Below are 23928 nucleotides of genomic sequence, written 5' to 3'. Positions count from 1 at the left end.
TTTGTTTTCTGCAGCAAGAAAATAATGGCTGGCAAGAGCCCTTTGTCTACCTTTAAGTAAATATTTTTAAAAAAATTTCTCCCTGCTTTGAGTGGTATTCAGACTGAAACAGAATATTCTCAGCTGCAGTTCTCAAGTGAACCATTTATTTAAATGAAAGTATATTTAAAGAAGAGATTGGAAGGATAACTGAAATCTACTAGGGAAAAAGAAAGTGTTGGCAGGCATCCCTCATTCCAGTGAAAAAAATTTCACTACTTGTCAACAATTTTTTGTTTTGTATTGACTGCCTAAAATACAGATTGGAATAAATAATATACCAGTCAAATGGGAGAGTTGTGAACCTAAAAGCAACAGCTCAAGCATATATGATTTTCTATTTTTTTTTTTAAAACTGGACATTTCTACCTGCCACCTCACAACCTTTTTGTGCTATTTCTTTTACTGGGTAGGATAGGGGAAGTTTGCATCGATTTCCCTCAGAGTCTAAAGCAAAACAAAGATTCAGCTAATCATAATAATTATATTTCAGAATTTCAAACCAGGTATTCAATGTTTAATGAGGCTAACAGTTCAACTGTTACAAGTACAATCGACTTTGAAGTTAGCACCTGATGAAGCTGGATGAGAAAGTGATAGATTTCATTTTAAATTACCAACAGTCATTAGGCAACCATCATCAGGGTATCTGGGTACATGTTATGTGGCTTAAATTGGGTGATTGTAGACAACTAGAGAACACAGCAGTGAGGTACATATTGGAATCTGTTACAACATATAGTTTCCCAGAAGTTCTCCTGGAGGTGGGCTCAGAGATACGTCAGACCTGATCCGGATGAAAGGAATAGTGGTTTGCTTCTTGGACACCATCAAGTCGGAGTGCTGGGAAGGGGACTTGGTACTGGATGAAACACCCACAAGTTCCAATACTGCCACTGCATTGGCCAGTGGCCTGGTGGCCATGCGCCGGTTCGGGGGGGCTGGTACCGAAGTCTGGTGTGTATCAGAGGCTGGTTACCAGTATGTCTTTGGTGGAGCAAAGGATTCCCCCTTGGATTCTGAAGAGGATTCTTCCCTCAAAGACCATGGCAGTACAGTACCTGCTTCTCCCTCCAGGCGGTGCCAGGGAACTGGTGACCAACGATGGGTCGAAGACTGCTGCAGGGTTTTCCTCTGGATGGTGCCAAAGTGGTCAGTGCCGTGACGGAGCTCACTACCCCTTGATCCCTTCTATCCCCAGTCACCTTGAAAGAGCCTGGTGCCAGTGAAGTGCTTCGCTCAGAAGCCAAAGTGTTCAACGCCAATTTTGAACGGCTCAGCTCTGAGACTGGTCTGAGGGCTGCCTCCATGAATAAGACCTTCAGACGAATGTCTCTGTCTTTTTAAGTGTGTGGTCTGTAGCCCCTGAATATCTGGCACTTTTCTTTAATGCGAGTTTCCTTGTGGCACTTTAGACAGCTAGAGTGCAGGTCACTCACTGACATCGGCTTGCTGCAGGAGGCACATGGTTTGAAGCCCGGTGACTGGGGCATACCCAGCCCCTGGGGCGACAGGGACAATTATTCACACTACTATACACCCTAACTCTAAGAACTAGACAATCTACTATAAAAGAGTCCAAACCACTGGGAAAGAAGCCTTGCAAGAGCAAGGAGGATTGTTCCAGGAAACAGTCATGGGCGGTATGAAGGAACTGAGAGGGTGGGATGGACATGAGCAAGCACCTGAAGGAAAAAAAAAAACACTGCTTCTTGCATTAAAGATTTTTTTCATCATCTTTGTGGACAAAAATAATTCACACCCAGACTAATTTAGCTGGGTCCATAAAGGCAGTCACCTACACATAAGTGGACTTCTGGATGAGCTTTGCCCAGTGCGATATATGAATGGGATGCAATATATGGATGGGAGGGAGCTGCAGCCTACAGCCTGCAAAATAGACCCCGCTTTTATAGTTGGTGAACACTAACGGGAGAAGGGTGGAAGGATTGGGCCTATTATTGGTGGATATAGTGGGTCATCTTTAGGAGACACTGACTCACTTCAAATGAGAAGTCATAAGACTCTTGCTCAAATAAAGAAAAAACCTATAGTTGGAAACTGACAATCTGGCTAATTACCAAACAATCCCAAACCTTTCCTTTTGGGACAGGTTAAGAGGGTTGTAGAAGCCTCCACAGACATCAGCAGAGGTTGGGTCTGACCATTCAATTGCAGGATATGCCTTTTCTTTGCCAACGTGGTTCTCAATCTAGGGCTTCTTTTGGACTGTCTCATGCTTCCAGATCCCAAGTAGTCCACTTGTGTCTTTTTGCCACCTGTGCCTAGCCAATATTAGGTGTAAACAATAAACAGTTCAGTTAAAGACATTATCTACTTTAAAATAAATTCTTAAATGCATTTGTTCTTCCTTCACCTCTCCAGATACACACCTGCCCTGTGTAATCACCACCATCTCTCTCCCTTCAATTTCTCTTTCTATATTTTTCTCTTCCTTTTTCTGACACTCAAGTTCTCTTGCATCTTTTACACTGTCTTTTTAACTCTATTGTGCTCTATTTCCTTTTGTTTCCTGGTTGCTCCATTTTCCAAAGGCCCCTGAGAAAAGGATTCTGCCATGGATTCCACAGCGCGGCAGAGGATTTAGAGAATTCAGAGAGGCTGCCACTCCACGTGCTCTTCCTGGCTCTGCTAAGAGACGCAGGAGAGAGAAAAGAAGCTACCGGTGCCGCCTTCTGCATACAGACAAACTAGACTGTACAAGGGGCTACCACAGAAGGGAGAATAGATAGGGCAGCATTGCTATAAGGGGACAATGTCCCTTGCATGAAGTCTAGTAGAGTTAAATGTAGTTTCATGTAAAATACCCACCCTGTGGGCCTCGCCAGTTAATTTCTGTGGTTTTACAAATGCAGTTCCCTGTTTATGATAGTGTTTCTCCCTCTCTCCTGTTGATGTGAGAACAATGCACTCAAACAGGTAAAACTAACTGAATAGGCAAACAATGAAACCAAGTGTACAGAATATGTTCAAATACACAGTGAGAAAGAGAGAGAAAATTTTATTTGGTTCATTAATCTTTCTGATCCAGTAATTTTAAGCGGTAATTGTAATATTTTGTAGGCAAAAAAAAAATTCTCATGCAGACATGTGATTTTTAAGTTGACTGCATCCCCTACTCAAAGCCTTCAGTAGATTTCCAACTGCTGCAGCATTATCCTGGAGCACTTTGGCATCAGAGATTAAATATTCTCCCCTCGTTGTCTGTGAGTCGGGGTGGCATAGGTCGTCTATTGGATTACAGTTAGATGGGCAAGGGTGTCAAGCAAGAGGCTGTTACTAAACCTACTGTGCTGCATAGAAGGGGGATGGATTTTTTTTTTTTTTAAAGAAGCATGGCCCTAACATAAGAGTGATCACTTTGCTTATTCGTTTCTTCATTAACTGTTTTTGTCGAGTTGTGATGTCAACTCTTTGGGCAGAGACAAACCCTTCATGCTGAAAGCATAAAGTACACCACAGGGAGTTATAAACTGAACTGTAGCAGTATACTTTAAAGCTTTATCCTTTTCCCCCCCCCCCACACACACACACCTTACAGTGCTGGCTCTTCCATCTCTGTCAAGTCCCTGTCCTTCGCCCATCCTCTCCACATGTGATAATGCTTCAAGGGATTCATGAAATACACCCTTTTTTTGTCAGTTCCTCTTCCCAGCTGTTCACACACAGAAAAGGTGGGAGGGGAGGAAGGGAGTGAAGCAAGAAAGAAAATGTCATCATGGAGTATATAGATTAGCTTTGGCCTAATATGAATATTAATCTAGATTTTTTTTCAAAGCTCAAAGCCAGCTCCAAAGAGAGCACAGTAAAATGTGTCTTGCATCTTGCACTTGTCACAGTAAAACATGAACCACATAACAGCATTACAACAGAACAACATTTTACACTGGAAGAATCCCAAAGTGATTTACAACTGTCTACCACCACTGAAAAGAAACCATTGCTGCGATGAAATGAGCAGCCAGACTATGGTGCACAGCACACCATAGAAGATAAAAGAGGTTTTTGGGTGGGTGAGGATGAATTTTTACCAGCAACACTATTGTCAGACTCTTCTTTTTTCTGAAAGCACCATGGGATCTTTAAAGTCTGACATGCAGCAAATGGCATGGAAGTAAATGTATCCATCTTCAAAGAATGAAAAGTGGAGTGAACCCGGCCAGTATCCAGACTTACAGTTCCAGGACATCTAGGTGTTTCAAGGATTATGTCTAAAACCACCAAGGCTGGGATTTTTTTTTAAACCTAATGGAGCTAGGCACCCAATTCCCAGGTATCTTCACTGGGAACTGGGGACCTCACTCCCCTTTCGGACCTTTTAAAATTCCAGCCTACATTATTCTCTTCACACTACTCCTTTTCCAAAAAAACAGGCTAAAAGGGTAATATTTCCACATTTGAGGGGAAATATCTTCATGTCACAGTCTACCAAGCACCCCTCTTGTTCCAGGTGGAATCTTTGAAGGAAATGGCATAAAAGGAGCACTGATTTGAAAATAAAGAAGACTTCTTGACTACGGTGGAACCTGTGCATCTTTCCTTTGTGAGTGAGGAACTGGCATGCTCAGAGGTGAGCCTGGGGTCCGTGGTGTTCTGAAGAAAGGCAAAGATCTCCCAGACTTAGACAAGGACTTGGAAAACTTATCAGATATCAGATATCTGCTAGCAAAGGGACTAAATATATTAACCGGAAGTATGTATAACTAATATAATTAACAAAGGCAAAGAAGAGAGCAGCACAACAGCAGTGCCCTGGTTAAAAAAAAAAAGGCCAGTCTGTTAACCCCGTACCTCCAGCTGCTAATAAATCAGTGCGACGGTTTGAGCATCAATCTAGGTGAACTTATGAATTCGAGTTTGATTTTATGAACTCCCTGCATATTTATACTTTTAATGATGGGAGGGTGTTGAATCCCCATCATTTGAAGGTTTTTAAGAACAAGTTGGTGTGACATTACCCAGGGTACAGTCTGGACCTCTGAAAAGCTGTGTCCTCTTAATTCTCTAGCCTCGGATGCCTTTTACACTGCTTTGCTGCCATAACATCCACCCCTGGCCTGTTCACACAGCCGTTAGCATGCAAAATCGCTTCCAGCTATGTTACATGAATGCTCTGCAGGCCATTCATTCATTACATACAGGGCAGCGCTAGCAGGTTCTCTAGCCCCCGACTTTGTCCCAGAAATGTGTCTCTTATACTGCTCAGTACCCTGCTGAAGAATACAAGCTCATAGAAAGTCCGTCATTTATCAAAGGAAAATGATATGCACCAACTTTGTTACCCCAAATAACTTTGGATATATAATGTTATACAGTAGAATTTTGTAACTTTACATACAATGTTGATACACACATTTTACTGGGAGAATAATATTCAGCAGATTATAATGTTTTGAATGATACCCCACAAGGCATACTTTGTACAAAATTTACCATAGTCTTATAAAAGTGGTGAACATAATAGTATAGAGTATCATAGTTGGACAAACACCTATCAGGTATGGTGTAGGTTCACTTGATTCTTCCTTGGTGTTGGGGGATGGACTAGATGACCTCCTGAGGTTCCTTCCAGCCCTACATTTCTATGACTCTATATCTTTCACTGTATCCTTCATAAGCTCTCTTGTGTTAAGGGGAAGGAGTCTGGTACCTGATCACTGTCCCTGAATGGACAGACATTAAGGACTATCAGCTATTGGATGATCTTGCCATAGCAGGACAATGGAAACTATCAGCCAAAGACTATTTATTGACTTCTTAATGACTCTCATCCACTGTAACAAAGCTGAGTGCTGGAAGCCACATCCTAAGAGGGTTAGAGAATGGAAAAAAACCAGGGGAAGGACTGAAAGAGACAAGGTATTAAACTCTTCTTTAAAAGAGGATACACTGTTTACAGCGAAGACAGACCAGAACCAGAAGAGAAGACTGATCAGCAGGATAGCAGATGTAGGTCCTGGACTCCCGCCCAAAAGGTTCCCAGGAAGCATGAGGAAACTGTGGCAGGGTGTTTCAGGCAGATTATTTCCCACAGATCTGTACATCTCTTGTGCTCTTTTCCCACAGTTCTCTCTCTCTCTCTCTCTCTCTCGTTTTCTATATTTTAAGAAAGTGTGTTTAAAAGTGCGTTTCCAAAGCGTCTGTTATTTGCTTTAAATATCACAAACTCTCCAAGGGTACAGTAATAATCATCCAAAGTACTCACAAAGGCTTAAGTTACTGGGAGACTTGGGAGAGAAAGGGTCACCAGTGGTCTTGGTGCCTAGGGCCAGGGCTGGCCCACAAGATTTTGGCACCTGAGGCAGGGAGCTCAAATGATGCCCCCATGCCCCCTGCTTGGGCCAAAACTTTGAAAGGTCTAAATTCTGCCTTCTTCCTGTTCTACTCCTCTCATGGTACTGCTCTGCTACCTACCCCAATAAAGGAGAACTAAACTTAAAATGCCTTGTTCAAAAATTTTAAGTAACACTTAACTTTCAAATGCCTGAACAGCAAATGTAACTTTTCTTGTCTGCATAGTAAACACTGGCATTTTTATCTGTTTGAATAATCAAAGTGGTGCTTTCCATGCCTTCTTGGTTGCAAAGATTTGAACTGCTTCCTGAAGGTCCACAGTCTGGACCAGCTCACGCTCTATTGAGATGGTTGCAAGGCCAACTAGCCTCTCCCGTGTTATTGTGGAGCGTAGTTTGTTTTTTTAAACTTCAGCTTGGAGAAGCTGCGTTCTCCACTGACTAGTGTTACAGGAAGTGTTAGAAGTATGCGCAGAGCAACAAAAGCATTTGGAAAGAGGGTGGTCATCTTATTTGTGCATATATATTCCGGAACAGCCTTCGGAGTTGATCCTGCTGAAATGTATCTTGAAAGGGCTTTCAGTTCATCACCTAAATCACTCACATCAATATCACGCATGTCATCATGAATCAATACTGTCTCTAGTGCCCTGCATTGCTGGTGTAGGTGGTCTTCAGGTATAGCGAGGAGTTTTAGAATATCATACAACATCCCAAATATACTGCTGTGTTCCTTGAGCTGCATACAACATTTTTCAATTGACTGTATTGCACAATCTAGCACCTGGTTAAAGAATTCAACTTTGATTGTTGTTTGGGATCTCTTATGGGATTATCCCATGCCTCATAATCAAAATGCCGTCTTCTTTGGTGACTCTTGTATTCTTGAATGGGTGGGAAAATAGCTTCAGTGTGAAGTTCCTCTGCCAACTTCTGTGCACTCTTCAGAACGTTTTGAAATCCCTCATCTGACCGGTACAACTGTAGGTATGACTTTGCTTTGTCCAGTTCTTCCATTGCTTCAGATATATCAAGGTCAACACCTTGGAGTCTCTTGTTTACAACATTTATTTCAAACAGTATGTCATGCCACAACACTAAGCCACACAGAAATTTGAAGTTATGTATGTTTCTGGTGGTTCCATTTCCCTCTGCCACTGTTCTCCCACGAACAGTTCCTGTCATAGCATTATCCTCCATAATGGCAACTATGGCATCATCTATCTTCCAAATTTGGTGTTTGATAGGCTTTATTGCCTCCACTCGACTTTCCCATCATGTGGCACTCAGTGGTTTCAGCGCCAGAGAGGATGTTCCCAGATGTTGCTTCCAAATTTGCCATTGATGCAGAGAAAAATACATAGATGCTTTGAATTACATTACAAAATTCAGCAGCCTCACTAGAAGCTGATGCTGCATCACTGACCACCAAGTTCAATGAATGAGAACTGCACGGGACAAAAAAAGCTCAAGGGTTTAACTCTCAGATCCGTATCTCCACTCCTCTGTTCTTTCCTCTCATGTTGGCACCATTATCGTACCCCTGACCTCTCATGTCAGCTATCGCAATTCCCCTATCTTCCAGCTTTTTAAGAAGCACATTTGTCATACTAGCTCCTGTAGTATCATCAATGTCAATAAATTCTAGAAAATGCTCTCGGACAGTCACCATTGCAGGGACATTTTCACTAGGTTCTGTAGTTGTTACAAAACGCACCATTAAAGTCATTTGTTCCATATGGTTGATGTCAGGTGTGCAGTCCAGAATAACAGAGTAATATCTTGCTGACTTCAGCTCTGCCGCAATCTTCTGTTTGACTTTTGTTGCCAGTAACTGTATGATCTCATTTTCAATTGTTTCTCCAAGGTAGTGGTGTATGTACATTTTTTTGGGTGGAGTACAGCATCAAACTCAGCCATCAGCGCCACAATTTTAAGGAAGTTTCCATTGTTTGGCAAACACACCTGATCTGAAGTGTCACACAGTGCTAGGTTTTGGGTAGCAAGCATTCTCACAATGGCAATGAGCCTTTTCAGAACATTTTGCCAGTAAAGAGACTATATATGGCTCTCAACACTCAATTGAAGGGGACAAATAAGGAGGCTGGTAGCAGGGCCTGAGTGAGGGAAGATATCGGTGTCTTAAGGGCCTAACTGGCTCCTACTACTTCAGTTGACTGCCTGTTCTCATGTGGGTTCAGGGAAGCAGCAGGAAACAGGAAGCTCCCTGAGAAGCTGGTGTTAATCAATCCAGGCTCCTGGGGGTGCTAGAGAGGTACATAAGAGCTCCTCCTCCTCGCTCTCCCTGCAGCTCCTGCTGCTTTCTGTTATTGCCTCTCACCTTTTCTCCTGCCTGCCTGTTATGTCTCTTGTGCCCTCCTTCCTCCAGCACAGCACTCCACCATCTCTGTGCATCTAGAGCAGAGAGAATACATATGCACCAGCAGCAGACACAATTTTCTACACGCTGGGTCCTAGTGGCGCCCCCTCCGCTCTAGTCTGGCACCTGAGACGGCCGCCTCAGTTCACCTCATGGTAAGGCCAGCACTGCGTAGGGCAACTGAGCTACAGGACTCTACATCCCAAGAAGGGATGCCAGCAGTCTGAAGTCTGTATCCAAGGAGTACGCCTGAAGAACCAGAGTTGGAGACAGTGTCTGGAAACAGCTCAGACTCAGGAAGCTAAAAAGCATGTGGGATCTAAAGTTTCAGTCTAATACAACAACCTGGTGACTGTGCACAAGGATTTACTCAGCCAGGGCTGTAACAATGCAAAGCACTCCCCAAAACTCCTCTATGGCTGCCGAAAAGAAATACCTCTCTCCTTCCTTTCTCCCTCTCCAAAGCCTACCTCCAAATTGGAACATTGAGAACAGGGGAAGTCCCTGGTATTGTACCCTTCCCCTTGGCTCCATTTTTGGGTCTTCCTCCTGATTCCAAAAGCAGCAACAATGAGAAATTGGCATGACTCAACAACTGCACTGGAGTTCACCAGGAACTGAAAAGCACCAATAAAACTGGCATGATTCTTGCTGACCTCACTCGGTGGCTGTCAGTGGCAGCAAATGCCACTAGAGTTGACTGCTGACTTAAGCTTAAATTCTACAGAAATGTATGGCTTTATAATTTACTATACTACAACTAGAGGCCCCAATTAAGACTGAGACCCCATTGCTAGGCAGTGCACATACACATAAGATACAATCCCTGCCCCAAAGAGCTTACAGTCAAACTAGAAAAAAAGAGAGAAAAGAGATGGAAGGGCAAACAAACAGACTTGCCCAAGATCATACAGTCGGTCAATGACTAATCAGTTCTCCTAAGTCCCACTTCAATGCTCTAGGCACTCAACTATGCTACCTCCCCTGGACAGCGAATTTGGATATCACTAGTAAAGCTGATTTGTCCATCTGAAGTGTTGTTCCAGTCCTCTAGGATGTAAAATACAGAGTAGTTTGTGGTTTTAGATGCAAACAGCCATGTCTTGAAGTGTCCGGACTTAGATCTTTGAATCACATCCCTTCTCATTTAGTTAGATAATAAACTGTTATTGTGGGAGCAGACAGCTGGAGATTTTTCTAGTTTAACACTGAGGAACAGAACCATAGTTCTATGCACCAATCTGGTATTAAAGGAGTTAATTCCACTGCAAACAGGGGGAATATTAACATCATTTAGGCCACTTCAGGCCTTTTCCTCATTTTGTCACCTAGTACTCTTCATGAAATCAGATTGAATATTTTCAAACTTACCACGGTGCTTAACAAATAGACCAGGTGGCAAGAATTAGGACACAAAGAATGACATGTTCAGAGATTAATGTATTCCCCAGATAAACTGGGCACTAGTTAACTTGCCAATGAGAATCTGAATCTACCACAACTTTCCTATATGGAAGAAATGCAGACACTTCTAGTGAGAAAAGAAAAATATTCCCAGGAGAAGTATTTTCCAGGTGCCAGTGCCATCATCAAGCTGTGTTAGCATCATCAGAGGCATCATCTTAACTACTGGTTTCTTAGATAAAATCCTAAAGGGATTTCAGGTAAGAAAGACAAAACTATCTTACAGTTGGACTCTTGTTTTCACCATAATAAAGATTATGGTGCAGTTCTTAGGAGATAAGCACAGCCCCAAATGGGAAATCTAATACAGTGTTTTCACACCACTAAAAGATTTCTCCATATAGAATCTTATCTGAAACATATTGCCTTTGGAAACTAAAATCCAATGCATATATTCAATCCCCCTCCTGGCAGAATTATCCAGACATCCTTACTTCAACCATGGCTGTTCTAAACACCAACAATTCAATACATAAAATTACAAGACAAGCCTTAGTTCTGTGGCCTTGGAAATAAGGTAACTTTAAAAAAAAAAAAATTGATCCAAGTTTTGGATACAAATATAGTGGAACCTGCTCATAAGGAACCCTGTTATAATGAAAATTAATAAAAGTTCTACATTGTTCGACAAGGCAACATACACATTTCAATTCCAGTTAGCATGAACTTATATAGTGCAGTGAACCTTTGGGGAAAAAAATTACTTTAAATGTAAAAGGGTTCATTCCATAAACATCAGTTTGGCTAAGGATGAAACATACTTTCCCCAACCAAAAGGTTAGTCAAGGCCCAGACTCGGTGGGCCTCACAGACCCACTCTCCCATAATGGTGCCCTTGAGTTCTAGGGTTCTGTCAGACATTTATCAGTAGCTGATGACTGGTTGTCTGAATTTATTCCTAGACAGTTACTTAGGAAGACATCAGGCCTGAAAGACACTAGAGAAATCATCCACCACAATAATAGGAAACTGGATTCCTTTGAGCTGAACTGTGGAGTAAATTCTGCTATACAAGTGACCAAACCTCCTCTTTAACTCCCCTGAGAAATCCACACACTTGAGAGAAACATCCACTAGGCTCACTCAGAGAGATATATTCAAACCACTTTATCACTCCCCCTTTAGTAACATGGGGAGAAGTCCCCTTTATGAGCCGAAACAAGTTGATGGAAGAACTTAATCAAATGCAAAAAGCCTGGGGAAAAATCTTTATTGATATGAAAAAACAAACCAATGAAACAGGAATTCACTTTGTTCTGACTTCTAAAAGCACGGTTTTGAGGTAGTCGGAATACAACGAACATCCCGAGGAAAGCCGTCTATATTTGTAATGTCCCTAACTTGTGGGCGCTAGGGAGGTTAACATCACTGCATGCTGGAGCTATGAAACAAGAAGTAAGCCACTCATTTCAACTTCACATAGTAATCTCAATTTGGGATGATAGAACAGAGAAGAGAAAGGAAAAAAAATTTACTAAACTCTTGCCATTAATAAAAAACAACTTCCATAATTGTGACCAAGGACAGGACTTCAGTAAAAGTTACACTTTAAAATGTTTCAATAAAATAATCAAATCTCTTTCAGACAAATGATGGAACTATCTATAGCTCAGTTTAAAAAGTTGCAGCTGGACATATGTATTCCCCTGATAAATTTTCTCTTCCATGACTAGCAGATTCACACTAATCAACATTTTCTTCAAAGTAACTTGTGCAAGAACCATTGTGTGAAATAAGGATATTGTGGATCCTGTTTATCTTGCAACATCTAATAATGTACCAGAAATTTTGCATACTCAACCTGCTGAATGACATGTAGCTAGTTTAAATGAAAGCAAATCGAGAAATACTATGTGAAATACTCTAGAGAAACCATAATACTCAGGTGCATTATTTGTGAAATGCAGAACAATGCAAGCCTATGTTTCAGCCTCGGTGTTCACCCATATGCTTTGTAGTGAGAAAGGAACTGGCCTCCCCAGTTGCTAGCATTATGGTGACCAGACCACAAATGTGAAAAATCAGGACAGGGGGTGGGGGGTAATAGGAGCCTATATAAGAAAAAGACCCCAAAATCGGGACTGTCTTTATAAAATCGGGACATCTGGTCACCCTAGCTAGCATTTAGATTTCATAGCTCTCTCCCCTCTCCTACCCCATATTACACTCAACCCCCCCAAAACAGGCATCTGCACAAGGCTACATATTGTCTTCTGGGCATTGGCAATTTTATCAGGGAACAAATGAAAGTGGAAGATGGGACTGGGGGACATTTTCAGTTAGGTAACTTTATTGTCTGAAACTGTACACAGCCTCCTGTAGAAGGAAAGTACACAAGACTGACAGCTGTGCCACAGAAACCAATTAAAATCAATACAACACAGCTACTGAGCTGAGAGCTGAAGCGCAACTCAAAGTAAAGGTTTCAACATTAAATTATTGACTGGAAATACCTCTGGTAAAATGTTGTAGTTGAATTGAAAACACTGTACTGGTCTTTCTTGTGAAACAAAACTTAATGAAAGTGAAATAAAACAGCCAAGGAATTTCTTAGAGGATCTTTGAAAGTGGTGCCAAAAAAATCCGGTAATAAAGTCTAGAGATAATTTCCTTGTAAGAATAATTAGATGCTGATTTGCAGATGGTGATTTGGATAGAATAAGTTATAAAATTGGAATTTCCATTAACAATATTAAAATACCTTGCTGAGTAGTAAACTGTACCTTGTTTACACATCTATATTAAAGTATGTATTCTACACACATATACAGTATATATATATATATATATATATATATATATATATATATATATATATACACACACACACCAAAATTTTGATGCACTGAGCAACAGATGCTGTTCATCTCTCGCTCGCTAATAACCAGTGTTGTCAATAAAGTTTGGCTTCTACAAGCTGAAGACATTATCATTACTCAGAATGATCTGGAAGCAATCCTAAAGTCATGACAAAGTAAATTGTGTTTCACCGTATTTTTTTTTTCCTCTGGCTGTGAGAACACACAGATCAATACTCTTCAGCATGAGAATTCCACAGTGAAATTTTCATTTGTTACAAACAGCAACAAAAAGGCCCTAAGCAAGCCCTGTCACTTTCGGTTTAGGAGGAAATGCACTAATAAACTCTTACCCCTGGGTCATCTTTGACAATGGGCAATACTATGCCAGCTCTTATTAAAGGTAATTCATATCAGTGGCCCAAAAATTTCCCTTAAAATTACCATCTTTTGTATCCATGTAGCAGGATGTCAGCTTAAAAGTGCCACTGAGATATAGGACCTGTCATTATGGTTAATTTTCAGCACAGCTTTAACACCAGGGTAGCTGACCCCCAAGGGTATGTTTTTGGCTAACAAGATTTATTTGGTGGTTATCCAGACAAACAAGAAAATATATTACGGTATATTGTTTTTCAAATATAACAGTGAGCAACAAATCCTATACACCCATTTTTTATTCTCATGTCCAATAGACCAATGCATTGGTAGAAAAACTGTTAGAGCAATTAAAGAAATTTAACTAAAATGCAATAAAATAGCTAACATTCTTCAGCTTCTAACTCTAGAAAGTGCAATATATACTTTTTAAAAAACGGAACTTTTAAAATAATAGAATTTCTCTATATAAAATGTCTGTATTGACTAGATTGCTACTTACCATCAAGCTAAGATTGGGTCATAAAGCTGAGTTTTACTCTGGACTTCAATATTCTAACTTGAGTTTTCCAAAACTTTTTAAAAACTATTTTACTTTACTATTTTCTTGCACTGGAAAGAACTAAAAAACATCAGTCATTTCTTGGGCAAATGTCCGTATGTTTTAGTTTCTTAGTTATATCAAAAATTAAGTTTTCATGTTGCCACAGGACTAATTTTATCACATTAAAAAAGGAAATTATATAGTGATCCACTAGAAGAAACAATATGACTAATTACTGTAGAAAACAGCAGGTAACATTACTAAAGCTGATGGCTGTTCAGCAAGGAAGTGGCAGGGCCCAATTAATGATGGTTTTTGTAATAATAATATTTTGCACTTCTCAATCACCTTTCACCTGGGAGTCTCAAAGCACATTACAAAAATATTAATTAAGCCTCACTGCAAATGTGTGAGTAGGTAATTGAACAGTTGAGTAAAGATAGCCACAGAAAGGTTAAATGACTTGCCCCAGATCACATAGCAAGTGAATTGCAAAGCTGGGAACTGAACCGAGTAGTCTTGAATCTCAGTCCTGTGTTCTCACGACTAGACCAAGTGCCTCTTTATCCCCCACCACCCCAAATTACAAACTCTAAGCCACTGCCAGACTTGATAAGCGCAAGTAAACCAACAAGGTCACCTGAAGTCAGGAAACAGGATCACAACAGGCCAACTGAAAGAGAAAATTTTCACATCCCTTCTTTCTGGGCCATCAAGCTTCATTAAAACATAACCCTCCCACTCCCCAAGCATAAGTCATGGTTGCATTGCAGCAGGCTGCCATGCTTCTGAGTGGACTGAAATTCATTTAAAGTATTTAAAGTATTCTGGGATGGGGGTTGAGCAAATACACCATTGCTTCTCCTCTACCCCACAAAACATTAAGAAGTAAAAATTAACTTATTACAGTAGATACTTTCATATCTGTAAAATTATTTGTTAAATGTTAATCAGTAGTCATCTCAACCAATATTATCTAGAAGACAGTGGAAAGGAATATGGTATTTTACAAGCATTGCATTATTAGGACTTTTTATAGAATCCCATTCTATGGAAAGCACTTGTCAGAAACGAGGCTGTCAAAACTATACAGCCACATTCATTAGTTTTATTTTATGAGAATTTCTGTAATTTTATTGTGCTATCTGTTGGCTAAATAAAAGCGTAAATATGATGCATTGATGTTAAGGGTATTTAATTTCATAAAATGAAAACATTTGCAACTTTACCTCTCACAATAAGTTGAGCAAAATTGGACACTCCAGAGCCTCTCTCTGACTGAGTTACACAGCGATATAAATCCTGATCAGTTTTTGTCACCTCTTGCAACTTGAAGGTAGCAGCAAATCTTCTGTGATTGATATTTTTAGTTTGGGCGACTGGAATATCTTCTCCATTCCGTCGCTATAAATAAGAGAAAACAGTGCAAAGATATCTTATAAGAGTGTTTTTTCTCTTGACAAAGACATAAAAGTACCAACAAATATATTTTAAAACATCCAAACACAATCTCGCCATGCTGAGTTTTCCATGATGGAAGGTTCTAGCAAAGAGTTTCCCCTCTAGAGTTGGGAAGCGTTCAGTCTTCCGCCCTTCCCAGGGTATATCTACACTACAGTTAAAAAGCCATGGTTGGCCCATGCCAGCTCACGCAGGCTCACAGGGTTTGAATTAAGGATCCCTGAGCTCTGGGACTCTCCTATCTTGCAGGGTCCTAGAGCCTGGTCTCCAGCCCAAGCCCAAACATCTACATTGCAATTAAACAGTCCCTTAGCCCAAGCCCAAGTCAGCTGGAACAGGTTTTTAATTGCAATGTAGACATACCCCAAGAGGCCAAGCACATCACATCCATCTTGCATTGTTCAATAATGGGAACTTTTCACAGGAGATCCTAGCTTTCCAAGTAGCAGCATCACACTGTGAGAGTTGCATCACTGGGACAACTTACTAAACTTTGTAAAGTTAAAACCAATTTATCAGTCCATTATAAACAGAAGTTATACAAAAACTTGTGCACAAAGTTGCGGAATTTTCAACAGCTTTCTGGATACTGGTTTTGCCCTTTTATGCTAGATCTTATGCACCAAGCACCCACTTCCTGAAATTGCACTGCCTGACATCAATCACCCTCCAACTAGAGCTGGTTGAAAAAAACCTGTAAAAAAAAATGGAAAACAGGAATTTTTCCATAATATGTTTACCGATTTTTGAATTTTTGAACAAAACACCATTTCTGAATATCAAAAAAATTTCAAATCAGTTCCATGGGTGACAAAAAACTGCAAAATTTTCAAGTGAATGTTTGTGTTCCATCTCCTCACCCCCAATGAAAATTAAATTTTAAATTTCATTGAAAACTCAGAAGTTAAAAAAAAAATTGACTAGCTCTAGCTCCAGCAGAGATGTTACCATCTCTTTCCCATAGACAGCATCCCCCTCCAAGTACAAGTGGATGCAGCTGTTTCTGAACCTGTGAGCATCATTTCTCATTCATCAACAGAGGCAACTATCTGTCCTGCAGCAGCATTGCCTACTCCTATCAAATCGCCACCTCAGGTAGAAATGTATAACTTCCTAATCAACCCCAGGAATAAGAAATACCACCCAAAACTTAAACTCAGAATTTCTGAGCACGAAGCAATATTGCTGGGCCATAAAGGCAGCAAATTGGAATTTAATAAAATTAAAGCCTCTGGCAAAAAAAAAAAAAGAAAAAGAAGAAGGGGGAAAGGAAATGAGTCAAAGCTGCATATGTATGTTTTCTGGGCTACTGGCATGTACTAGATCATTTCATTTTACATCTAACATTTATGGTCTTAGTACGGGGTTAGGTTCTCTATAAAGAGCTGCCCTCTCCTAATGAAAACACATACTGCTGTAAATTAGCCAGCTGTTAGTGCTGCCTCAGACTCACTGTAAAACTATTCATTTTTAACCATTAACACATTGAAACATGAATCTTAGTTTTTTCTGCCTTATAGCAGTCAAAATGCACCATTTCCCACACCCCATTACAACCTTGACCTGAAAGCTACCATTTATATACTCCTGACAGACTTCCACTCCCCTCAATCCAAGAAAATTCCGGTATGAAGAGCATTCCATCATCTTTATCAACAGCAATTTTATTGGACTGACTCTCCTTTATTTCATGATAAAAGTTTATATTGAGAAGACCAATTTAATTTCCTTTTCTGCTGTTATGTCAGAGATGGCATTGAGTCAACTGTGAAACCTCCAACTACCCCCACAGGCATGGCTCAGATTGAAGAAGAAAACTAGGAAATATTGCCAAATGAAACAGAAAAAAATGCATCTCCAGCAGAAGAGAAAACTCTGATCTGAAATACTACAAAAATATACTCAGATACCGCCTCTTTTTAAAGCCACCATCTCTTACATTAACACAACTCTCAAATATCCCTTTCTTATAGGATAGTTATCTGAAATTGTATCATGTGGTAAGAGCACAGGACTGGGTGTCAGGAGAGCTGGATTCTATTGCCAATTCTGTGGCTGACTCACTGGATGACCTTTGGTACATCATAGGTTCTTTGTGACTCAGTTTTCCCATCTGTAAAATGTGGAGAATACCTACTTCACAAAGGTGAAGTTAGGCTTAGTTTGCTAATGTTTGCAAAGAGACCCACAGACGGAAGGCACCATTGAAATGCAAACTATCAACAGTATTACTAAAGCTTATATTACCGAACAGCTATTACACACTTAAAGACTTCATGTTCCACTACTACTCAAGCTACAGTAAAAGCACTATGCAATACGTATCTCTTTCCTCCTCTTAGCTAGCTCATTGCATTTGAAAGCAAGATTCTCTACCTGTTTATTTCCTCAGTTTAAATCAGACTTAAAATGAATGTCGTTAGTCTACACACTGATAAATTATTTTTAAGTCGCCAGATCCAAACTTTATATTAACTAAAATAAATAAATTACACTGCAGTTTCCTTCCTTTCTACTTGTCGAAGCTTCCTTACAATCTATGTTCTGATCATCAGCCCAGGGAGAAAGAAGGTGAAGGAAAATCATGTTCTTTCCCAGCACGTACAACTTGTCAGCCACTTATTAAGAAACACTAAAGATGATGAAAGTGTAGATTATGTTGACTGAAAGACTGAAATTTTGAAATACGGTATTACAGAAGACTGCAAGGCAACTCAGCTAGTTCAATGAGTCTATTCCTGAAAAGTGTTGGATGGCAGTAGAAGAGGAAAAATAAAAGGATTTAACATTTGTTGTTAAAATATGCTTTTAAGAAGTGTTCTTTACCTTTCCATGAATACTATTTATTTCTCCAGCAGAGGGATTTTACTGCAGAATACAACTGATTAATCCCCTTTTTAAAAAAAACCCTAAATATAGGTTTCTGAAAAATGCAATGCATTTTTTGCTTCAAAAGTAGAATTTCCTTACATTAAGGCACTTCCTTCATTTTGACTCCAATGTTTTTAAATTCTAATGCTCCAAACTCATTCTCCTTGACAGTGAAGAACTTTACATAGCCTGTACTGTAAAACAAATTAGTCTCCAAATGTTACAACTCCCTTATTAAAGCTGCTCTGCATGCTCAATGCTAGAAAAACACAATTAACTGGGTTCCTAATTTTAAACTGAATAATGAAGCACTTTAAAACAGTTATGGAATTGCCTCACTATCAATACACAGAAATTTAATTAGCTTAACACTTTTATTTACTGTTCACAACAAAACCTAGAATTGTCTTTGCTGACTGCATTAATGAGTTATCACTCCCTTATTTTCAGGATTTAGAATTGTTCGAGAATGGCTGGTGTCTGTCTCCTTTATACAGTTCCTTTAGGCCTTCACTGTGCTCTAAAACAGGATACCCAAAACAGTATTAACAAAGTCTAATCACCCAACTCAAAATGTGCCCATTTAAATTATCTTTGAAAGTGTTCCCCTGAGCTTTAAGCTCAGGCAACCTAAAAACTAAGGCTCCACAGTGCCATAGACTATGCAGCCCTTGACAGACCCTCCATTACTGATTTTTTTTTTAATTATACTACTACTTTTTACTAACAATTATTTATTAATTATTGTTTGTATTGCAAGAGCACACAGGACCAAGACCACATTGTACTGGGCACTGAACAAACAAACAACAAAAAGACGGTCCCTGCCCTACAACTTTCAATCTAGGTATAAGAGAAAACAGGTGACTATAGACCAGCGTTTCTCAAACTGGGGGTCTGGACCCAAAAGGAGATCACAAGGCTATCACAAGGGGGTCATAAGATCTGAGCCGTAACCAGGACAAGAAGAGCAAGGCAGACACCCAGAATGCAATGTCGGGAGGGAGAGAGAGGAAGGGGTGGAAAAATGCCAGGGAACAAATGGTAGGGATAGCCCTGCAACAGGCATGGTATTGCCACCCTTACTTCTGTGCTGCTGCTGGTGGCAGCGCTGCCTTCAAAGCTGGGAGCCTGGTCAGCAGCCGCCACTGTCCTGCCTCCCAGCTCTGAAGGCAACGCAGCAGCCAGCAGCAGTGCAGAAGGATGGCAATACTATAGTAATTTTCTATCACTTTTGTTAGGGGGGTGGGTATCACAGCCTGAAATATTTTCAAAGGGGGGCCCAGCAAAAAAAGTTTGAGAAACCCTGCTATAGACAGCCTGGGGGAGCACAAAGATACAATAAGATGATATTGGTCAGCATGATAGGCTCCGGTCCCAGTACTCCAGCAGCCTAACTGTTGTCGGGTTGCTGTAGGGATCACAGCAAAAGAGTTTTAAGGAGAGTTTTGAAGGAGGACAATGTGGCGACTTTGTTGCTGTTATGGGTAACTCCTCCCAAGCATGAGGAGCAACATCTGAGAAAGCACGAAGGTGTTTGTTTGAAAATTTAACAAGCGGACTATGAAGGCCAGCACCACTGGCGGATCAGAGGCAGAAGTTGACATCTTTATAGAATATAAGACATAAGGACAGTGCGGACAGACTGTGAATGGCCTTCTAAGTGAAGAGAAGTAGCTTACATTTGGTGATAGAGAAGAAGGAGCCAGTGGAGGTATGTAAAGAGATGGGTGACATGGTCAAAGCAATGGGCTAGGAAAAAGATCTTTGGAACAGCATTTTAAATGAATACAAGAGGGGCAAAATTGCATGTATTGAGACCAGAGAAGAGAATGTTGCAGTAAATGAAACATAAGATAATGGCAGGCTGGATGAAAGTTAGAATTACATTGGAGTTAAAAGAATTAAAAAGTGTAATTTGCTAAAATTTCATTGAAGGAGGATTTTGATAGGTTGAAACATTCTCTGAATGTTACTTTTCTTCAATATGAGTGCAGTGAATGCAGCTTCTCCAGTAGGTGTGCAAAGTTTATCCCCATGTATATCTATCTATATTTTTAAATAATTTTAATCACCAGTGGATTCAACACTGCAATCAGAAAGTGATCTCCCACTTAGAAAATAGAAGTTGAAGCGAATACCCTGGCTTCACCTTAGCATATATCTTGCACTGGGAAACCATTAACCAGTCACAGTGTTCAAATGATTTGAAATGATCTCTTAATTGAACGGTTCTTTTTAATGTCAGAGCTCTTAAAAGGGCAAAAAGAAAAGCAGCACTGCTCACTGCTCATTAGAAGGTTCATGGTAGCTATATTGTTTCAATTTATGTGTCGCTCACTCTGAACAGAGCTTGAAAACTCTGCTCAATTAGGTTTTGAAAACTCAATTTAAAATTAGTGTGGATTTATGCTAATAAGGATTGGCTGCACCCTGCACTCTTCCCGATTCCTTTACTCCTCTGCTGTCTGATTTGATAACCTTGGATCACTCACTTCAGAGGGGTCAGAAGTAGTCATGCCACATGCTCTAAGCTAGCATTTTTCTCCTTTTTTGAAAATAATGGTGGATGTAGCAAAGAACAACATGCCATAAGCAGCTGATTAAAAAAAATGCAACAATCTTAAAGCACTTGATAATTACTCCAGAGCTGCAGGCACTTGTATCACAGTGTTCTATAAATTTTGGAACCATTTCTAGATCTTGATAGTTAAACCATTTTATGTGCCATATGCTTTTTCTTTGAGTCAACGGAAGCATATAATCATCCTTATCAGTACCGCTTTTAATCTGCCTTTAAGTTGGACAACAGTCTCTATCCTGCCTAAAACACAAAAATCTGTGGTGAGATACCAATTCTTCTCTTCTCCCTCTCCTGAGAGAAGTCAAACTGTGTCTGGGGAGTTTGTATTGCTATTCCTTTTGACCTGAGCATTTAGCCAAAAATTCAGGGTCTTGAGGGTTGTTCCAGTTGGGAGGGGACACTAGTGATGGAGTCAGGTTTTTTTAAAAATGTAATCCTGTTATTTACAACACAGCAGGACTCCAATAGCCTGAGCTAGCGTCTTTACTCTCCGTTCCAAGCCCCTTTCCAGTCAGCAATTAGCCCCAAAGCTCTTTTAGCTTTTCTCATGTCCATGTTCCCAGTGCCTCTTCTGTGTTCCTTTCTGCCTTCTCTGGTGTTTTTCTGACTTCTCTCTCTCACCCCCCACCCTGCCACTAAAACCACACTCAGCAAAGCCCCTCTGCTCACAGAGTTCAAATTCCTGAGCAGCCTGACATGTGCCTTTGTTTTGGGTGGTCACATGTCCCTGTGTTTTGGTTGGAGGCTGTCACAGATCTGTCTGGTCTCCTTCTGCTGGCAACTCACCAGATATCTGTGCCATTGAATCCCCAGGAGTTTTAAACCTCCATAATCTGAACAGTGTCCAGGCACTATCCCTGTCTTGCAGTCTGTAGACATGCTTTTGGAATGCTGCCCCTCCAGACAGCTGTGATCATGTGGCCCAGGTGCCTAGTACCCGGGCTCAGGGCTGGCTACTCAGATACCTCCTGTAGTTTGAAAAAAAAAAACACCCCCCCCCTTTCCCAGAATCCCATTGAAGGTTTGAGCCTTTTGGATTCCAGTTTAACCCTCTCAGGGGGCATGTGGTAAGTACAGCATGTAAAATAAGAAGTACCAGATTGCTCAGGCAGCTCTTGCACCAGCAGGTGCCCAGAAGGCAGCAGGAGTAGCACCAGGACTTGGCCTTGGGAAACCGGCACAGCAGCAGTTCCGAGTGATGCAGCCCATTCTGCTTCTTGTATGAGTGGAGCAGGAGCCTAATATCCCTGACTACCCTCTGAGTCACTCTGCCAGCCGGGGCAGCTAGCGGTTTAGGTCCTTCCTCTCCCCCCATGGCAGGTGTGTACTTGGCAGCTTTGGAGAGGAGCTGAAGCATGGTACGCCCCGTGCTCCGCATCCCACCAGCAGCTGGCTCTACTCAGCAGTGCCTTCCATCAAGTACTGCCACCGCTGGCCAGTCCCTTCTTCCTGAAGCTGCTGGGCAAGAGAAGCTGCTCACTTATTGCTCTGCCATGGCCCACCTCCCACAGCGACTAAAAGATCAAGCCACTAATAGAGTCAGGGGATAGAGGCAGTTCCGCTTCACCACCACTGAGGGGAGGCCAGACGGGGCTGGAGGTGCAACTTCTAAAAAAGAAAGTACCAGGACACTGTTCCAACTCTCAGAAAAAACATCAGAATAGCATTGCAGAGCGTTCAACATGACAGCACATAAAATACATATAAAATGATGGGGTCTAAATTAGCTGTTGCCACTCAAGAAAGAGATCTTGGAGTCATTGTGGATAGTTCTCAGAAAACATCCACTCAATGTGCAGCTGCAGTCAAAAAAGCAAACAGAATGTTGGGAATCATTAAGAAAGGGATAGATAATAAAACAGAAAATATTATATTGCCTCTTTATAAATCCATGGTACACCCACATCTTGAAAACTGTGGGCAGATGTGGTCGCCCCATCTCAAAAAAGATATATTGGGCTTGGAAAAGGTTCCAAAAAGGGCAACAAAAACAATTAGGGGTATGGAACGGCTGCCTTATGAGGAGAGATTAATAAGACTGGGACTTTTCAGCTTGGAAAAGAGATGACTAAGGGGGGATATGACAGAGGTGAGTGGTGGGTGGCTGGAGATCACACCTCTGGAAGCATCACCTCTATGGTAGAAAGAATTAAAGAACCTGGAAACAGTACAGTCCAATACTTTCAGGTCCCTGTTCATTCTGGAAAAAGATACAACTGCTGGAGGGTGGGGGTAAGATGAAAGGAGAACATTTTGAACATCAATAACAAGGAAGGTTGGCTTGTGAGAGGGGCCAGGTGGTAGCAGATGGTTTGGGGAAATGAAATAAAAAATCCTCAAAGGAAAAAATACAACTAACTAGTTTTGTACTTTTAACATTTTACGTATATGTTGCCTTTCTAGTGCTATTTTGTCTTTTCTACACAGACTGTAAAGCTCTTCAGGACAGGGAACTTTTCACATTGTATGCTTGTACAGCGCTCAGGACAATGAGGCCCCAATCCAACAAGGGCCTTTGGGATATTGTTGTTGTTGTTGTTATACTTTAGCAAAGCTATCTACATATAGATTTTAATCAGTCTTGCACATAATCTATTCACTTGTCTCACCACAAGGAACCAACTATACTGAAAAAAATATTTTACTTGCCCTTCAAAAAAAACAAGTGAGCAGAAATTTCAAGGCTTTTAATAAATCCTCTCTCATAAATAAGTGCTTTCAGCATACATGTTTTGCTTTAAAATTGATTTAAATATTGTTTGGATCACAATTGATAAAGTGAAGGAGGTATTTGTGTTACCACTTTTGACCTAAGTGGTGGGCCAAAGTTCTGGGCCCTCCAGGTGTTTCCTGTAGGATGAGAAATTAATGATGGAGTCAGGTACCTTTGATACAGATAAAGAATGTACAAAGTCCTTGTCTCTCTGAACACAGGAGGAACCAAACAGGATGAAGTTTCTTTGCTCATAGCTCCAAACCCTTTCAAATAGCTCTCCCCTCTAGGCTTTTCTCAGGGGCACACTGTGCTTGTTCACATTGTCTGTCTGTTTCCTTCTTCTCTATCTGTTTCTGTAGAATTTCTCCTGCTTCTCTAA

The 23928-nt window shown here is 40.8% G+C and overlaps 1 protein-coding gene across 12 annotated transcripts in view; it reads right to left on the bottom strand.

The window, feature by feature from the left end:
- The window catches only part of PTPRK (protein tyrosine phosphatase receptor type K), a 563838-nt gene that overhangs the window by 246879 nt on the left and 293031 nt on the right, over positions 1-23928 (bottom strand). For all 12 annotated transcript variants that reach the window (XM_034765702.1, XM_034765705.1, XM_034765703.1 and 9 more), the window contains exon 6: positions 15147-15321. In XM_034765702.1, coding sequence (XP_034621593.1) covers positions 15147-15321 — 175 coding nt within the window. The remainder of the gene's footprint in view (positions 1-15146; positions 15322-23928) is intronic.

The sequence above is a fragment of the Trachemys scripta genome, chromosome 3 (genome assembly GCF_013100865.1).
Source record: "Trachemys scripta elegans isolate TJP31775 chromosome 3, CAS_Tse_1.0, whole genome shotgun sequence".
Lineage (NCBI taxonomy): Eukaryota > Metazoa > Chordata > Testudines > Emydidae > Trachemys > Trachemys scripta.
This window is presented reverse-complemented; position numbering and strand designations above follow the sequence as displayed.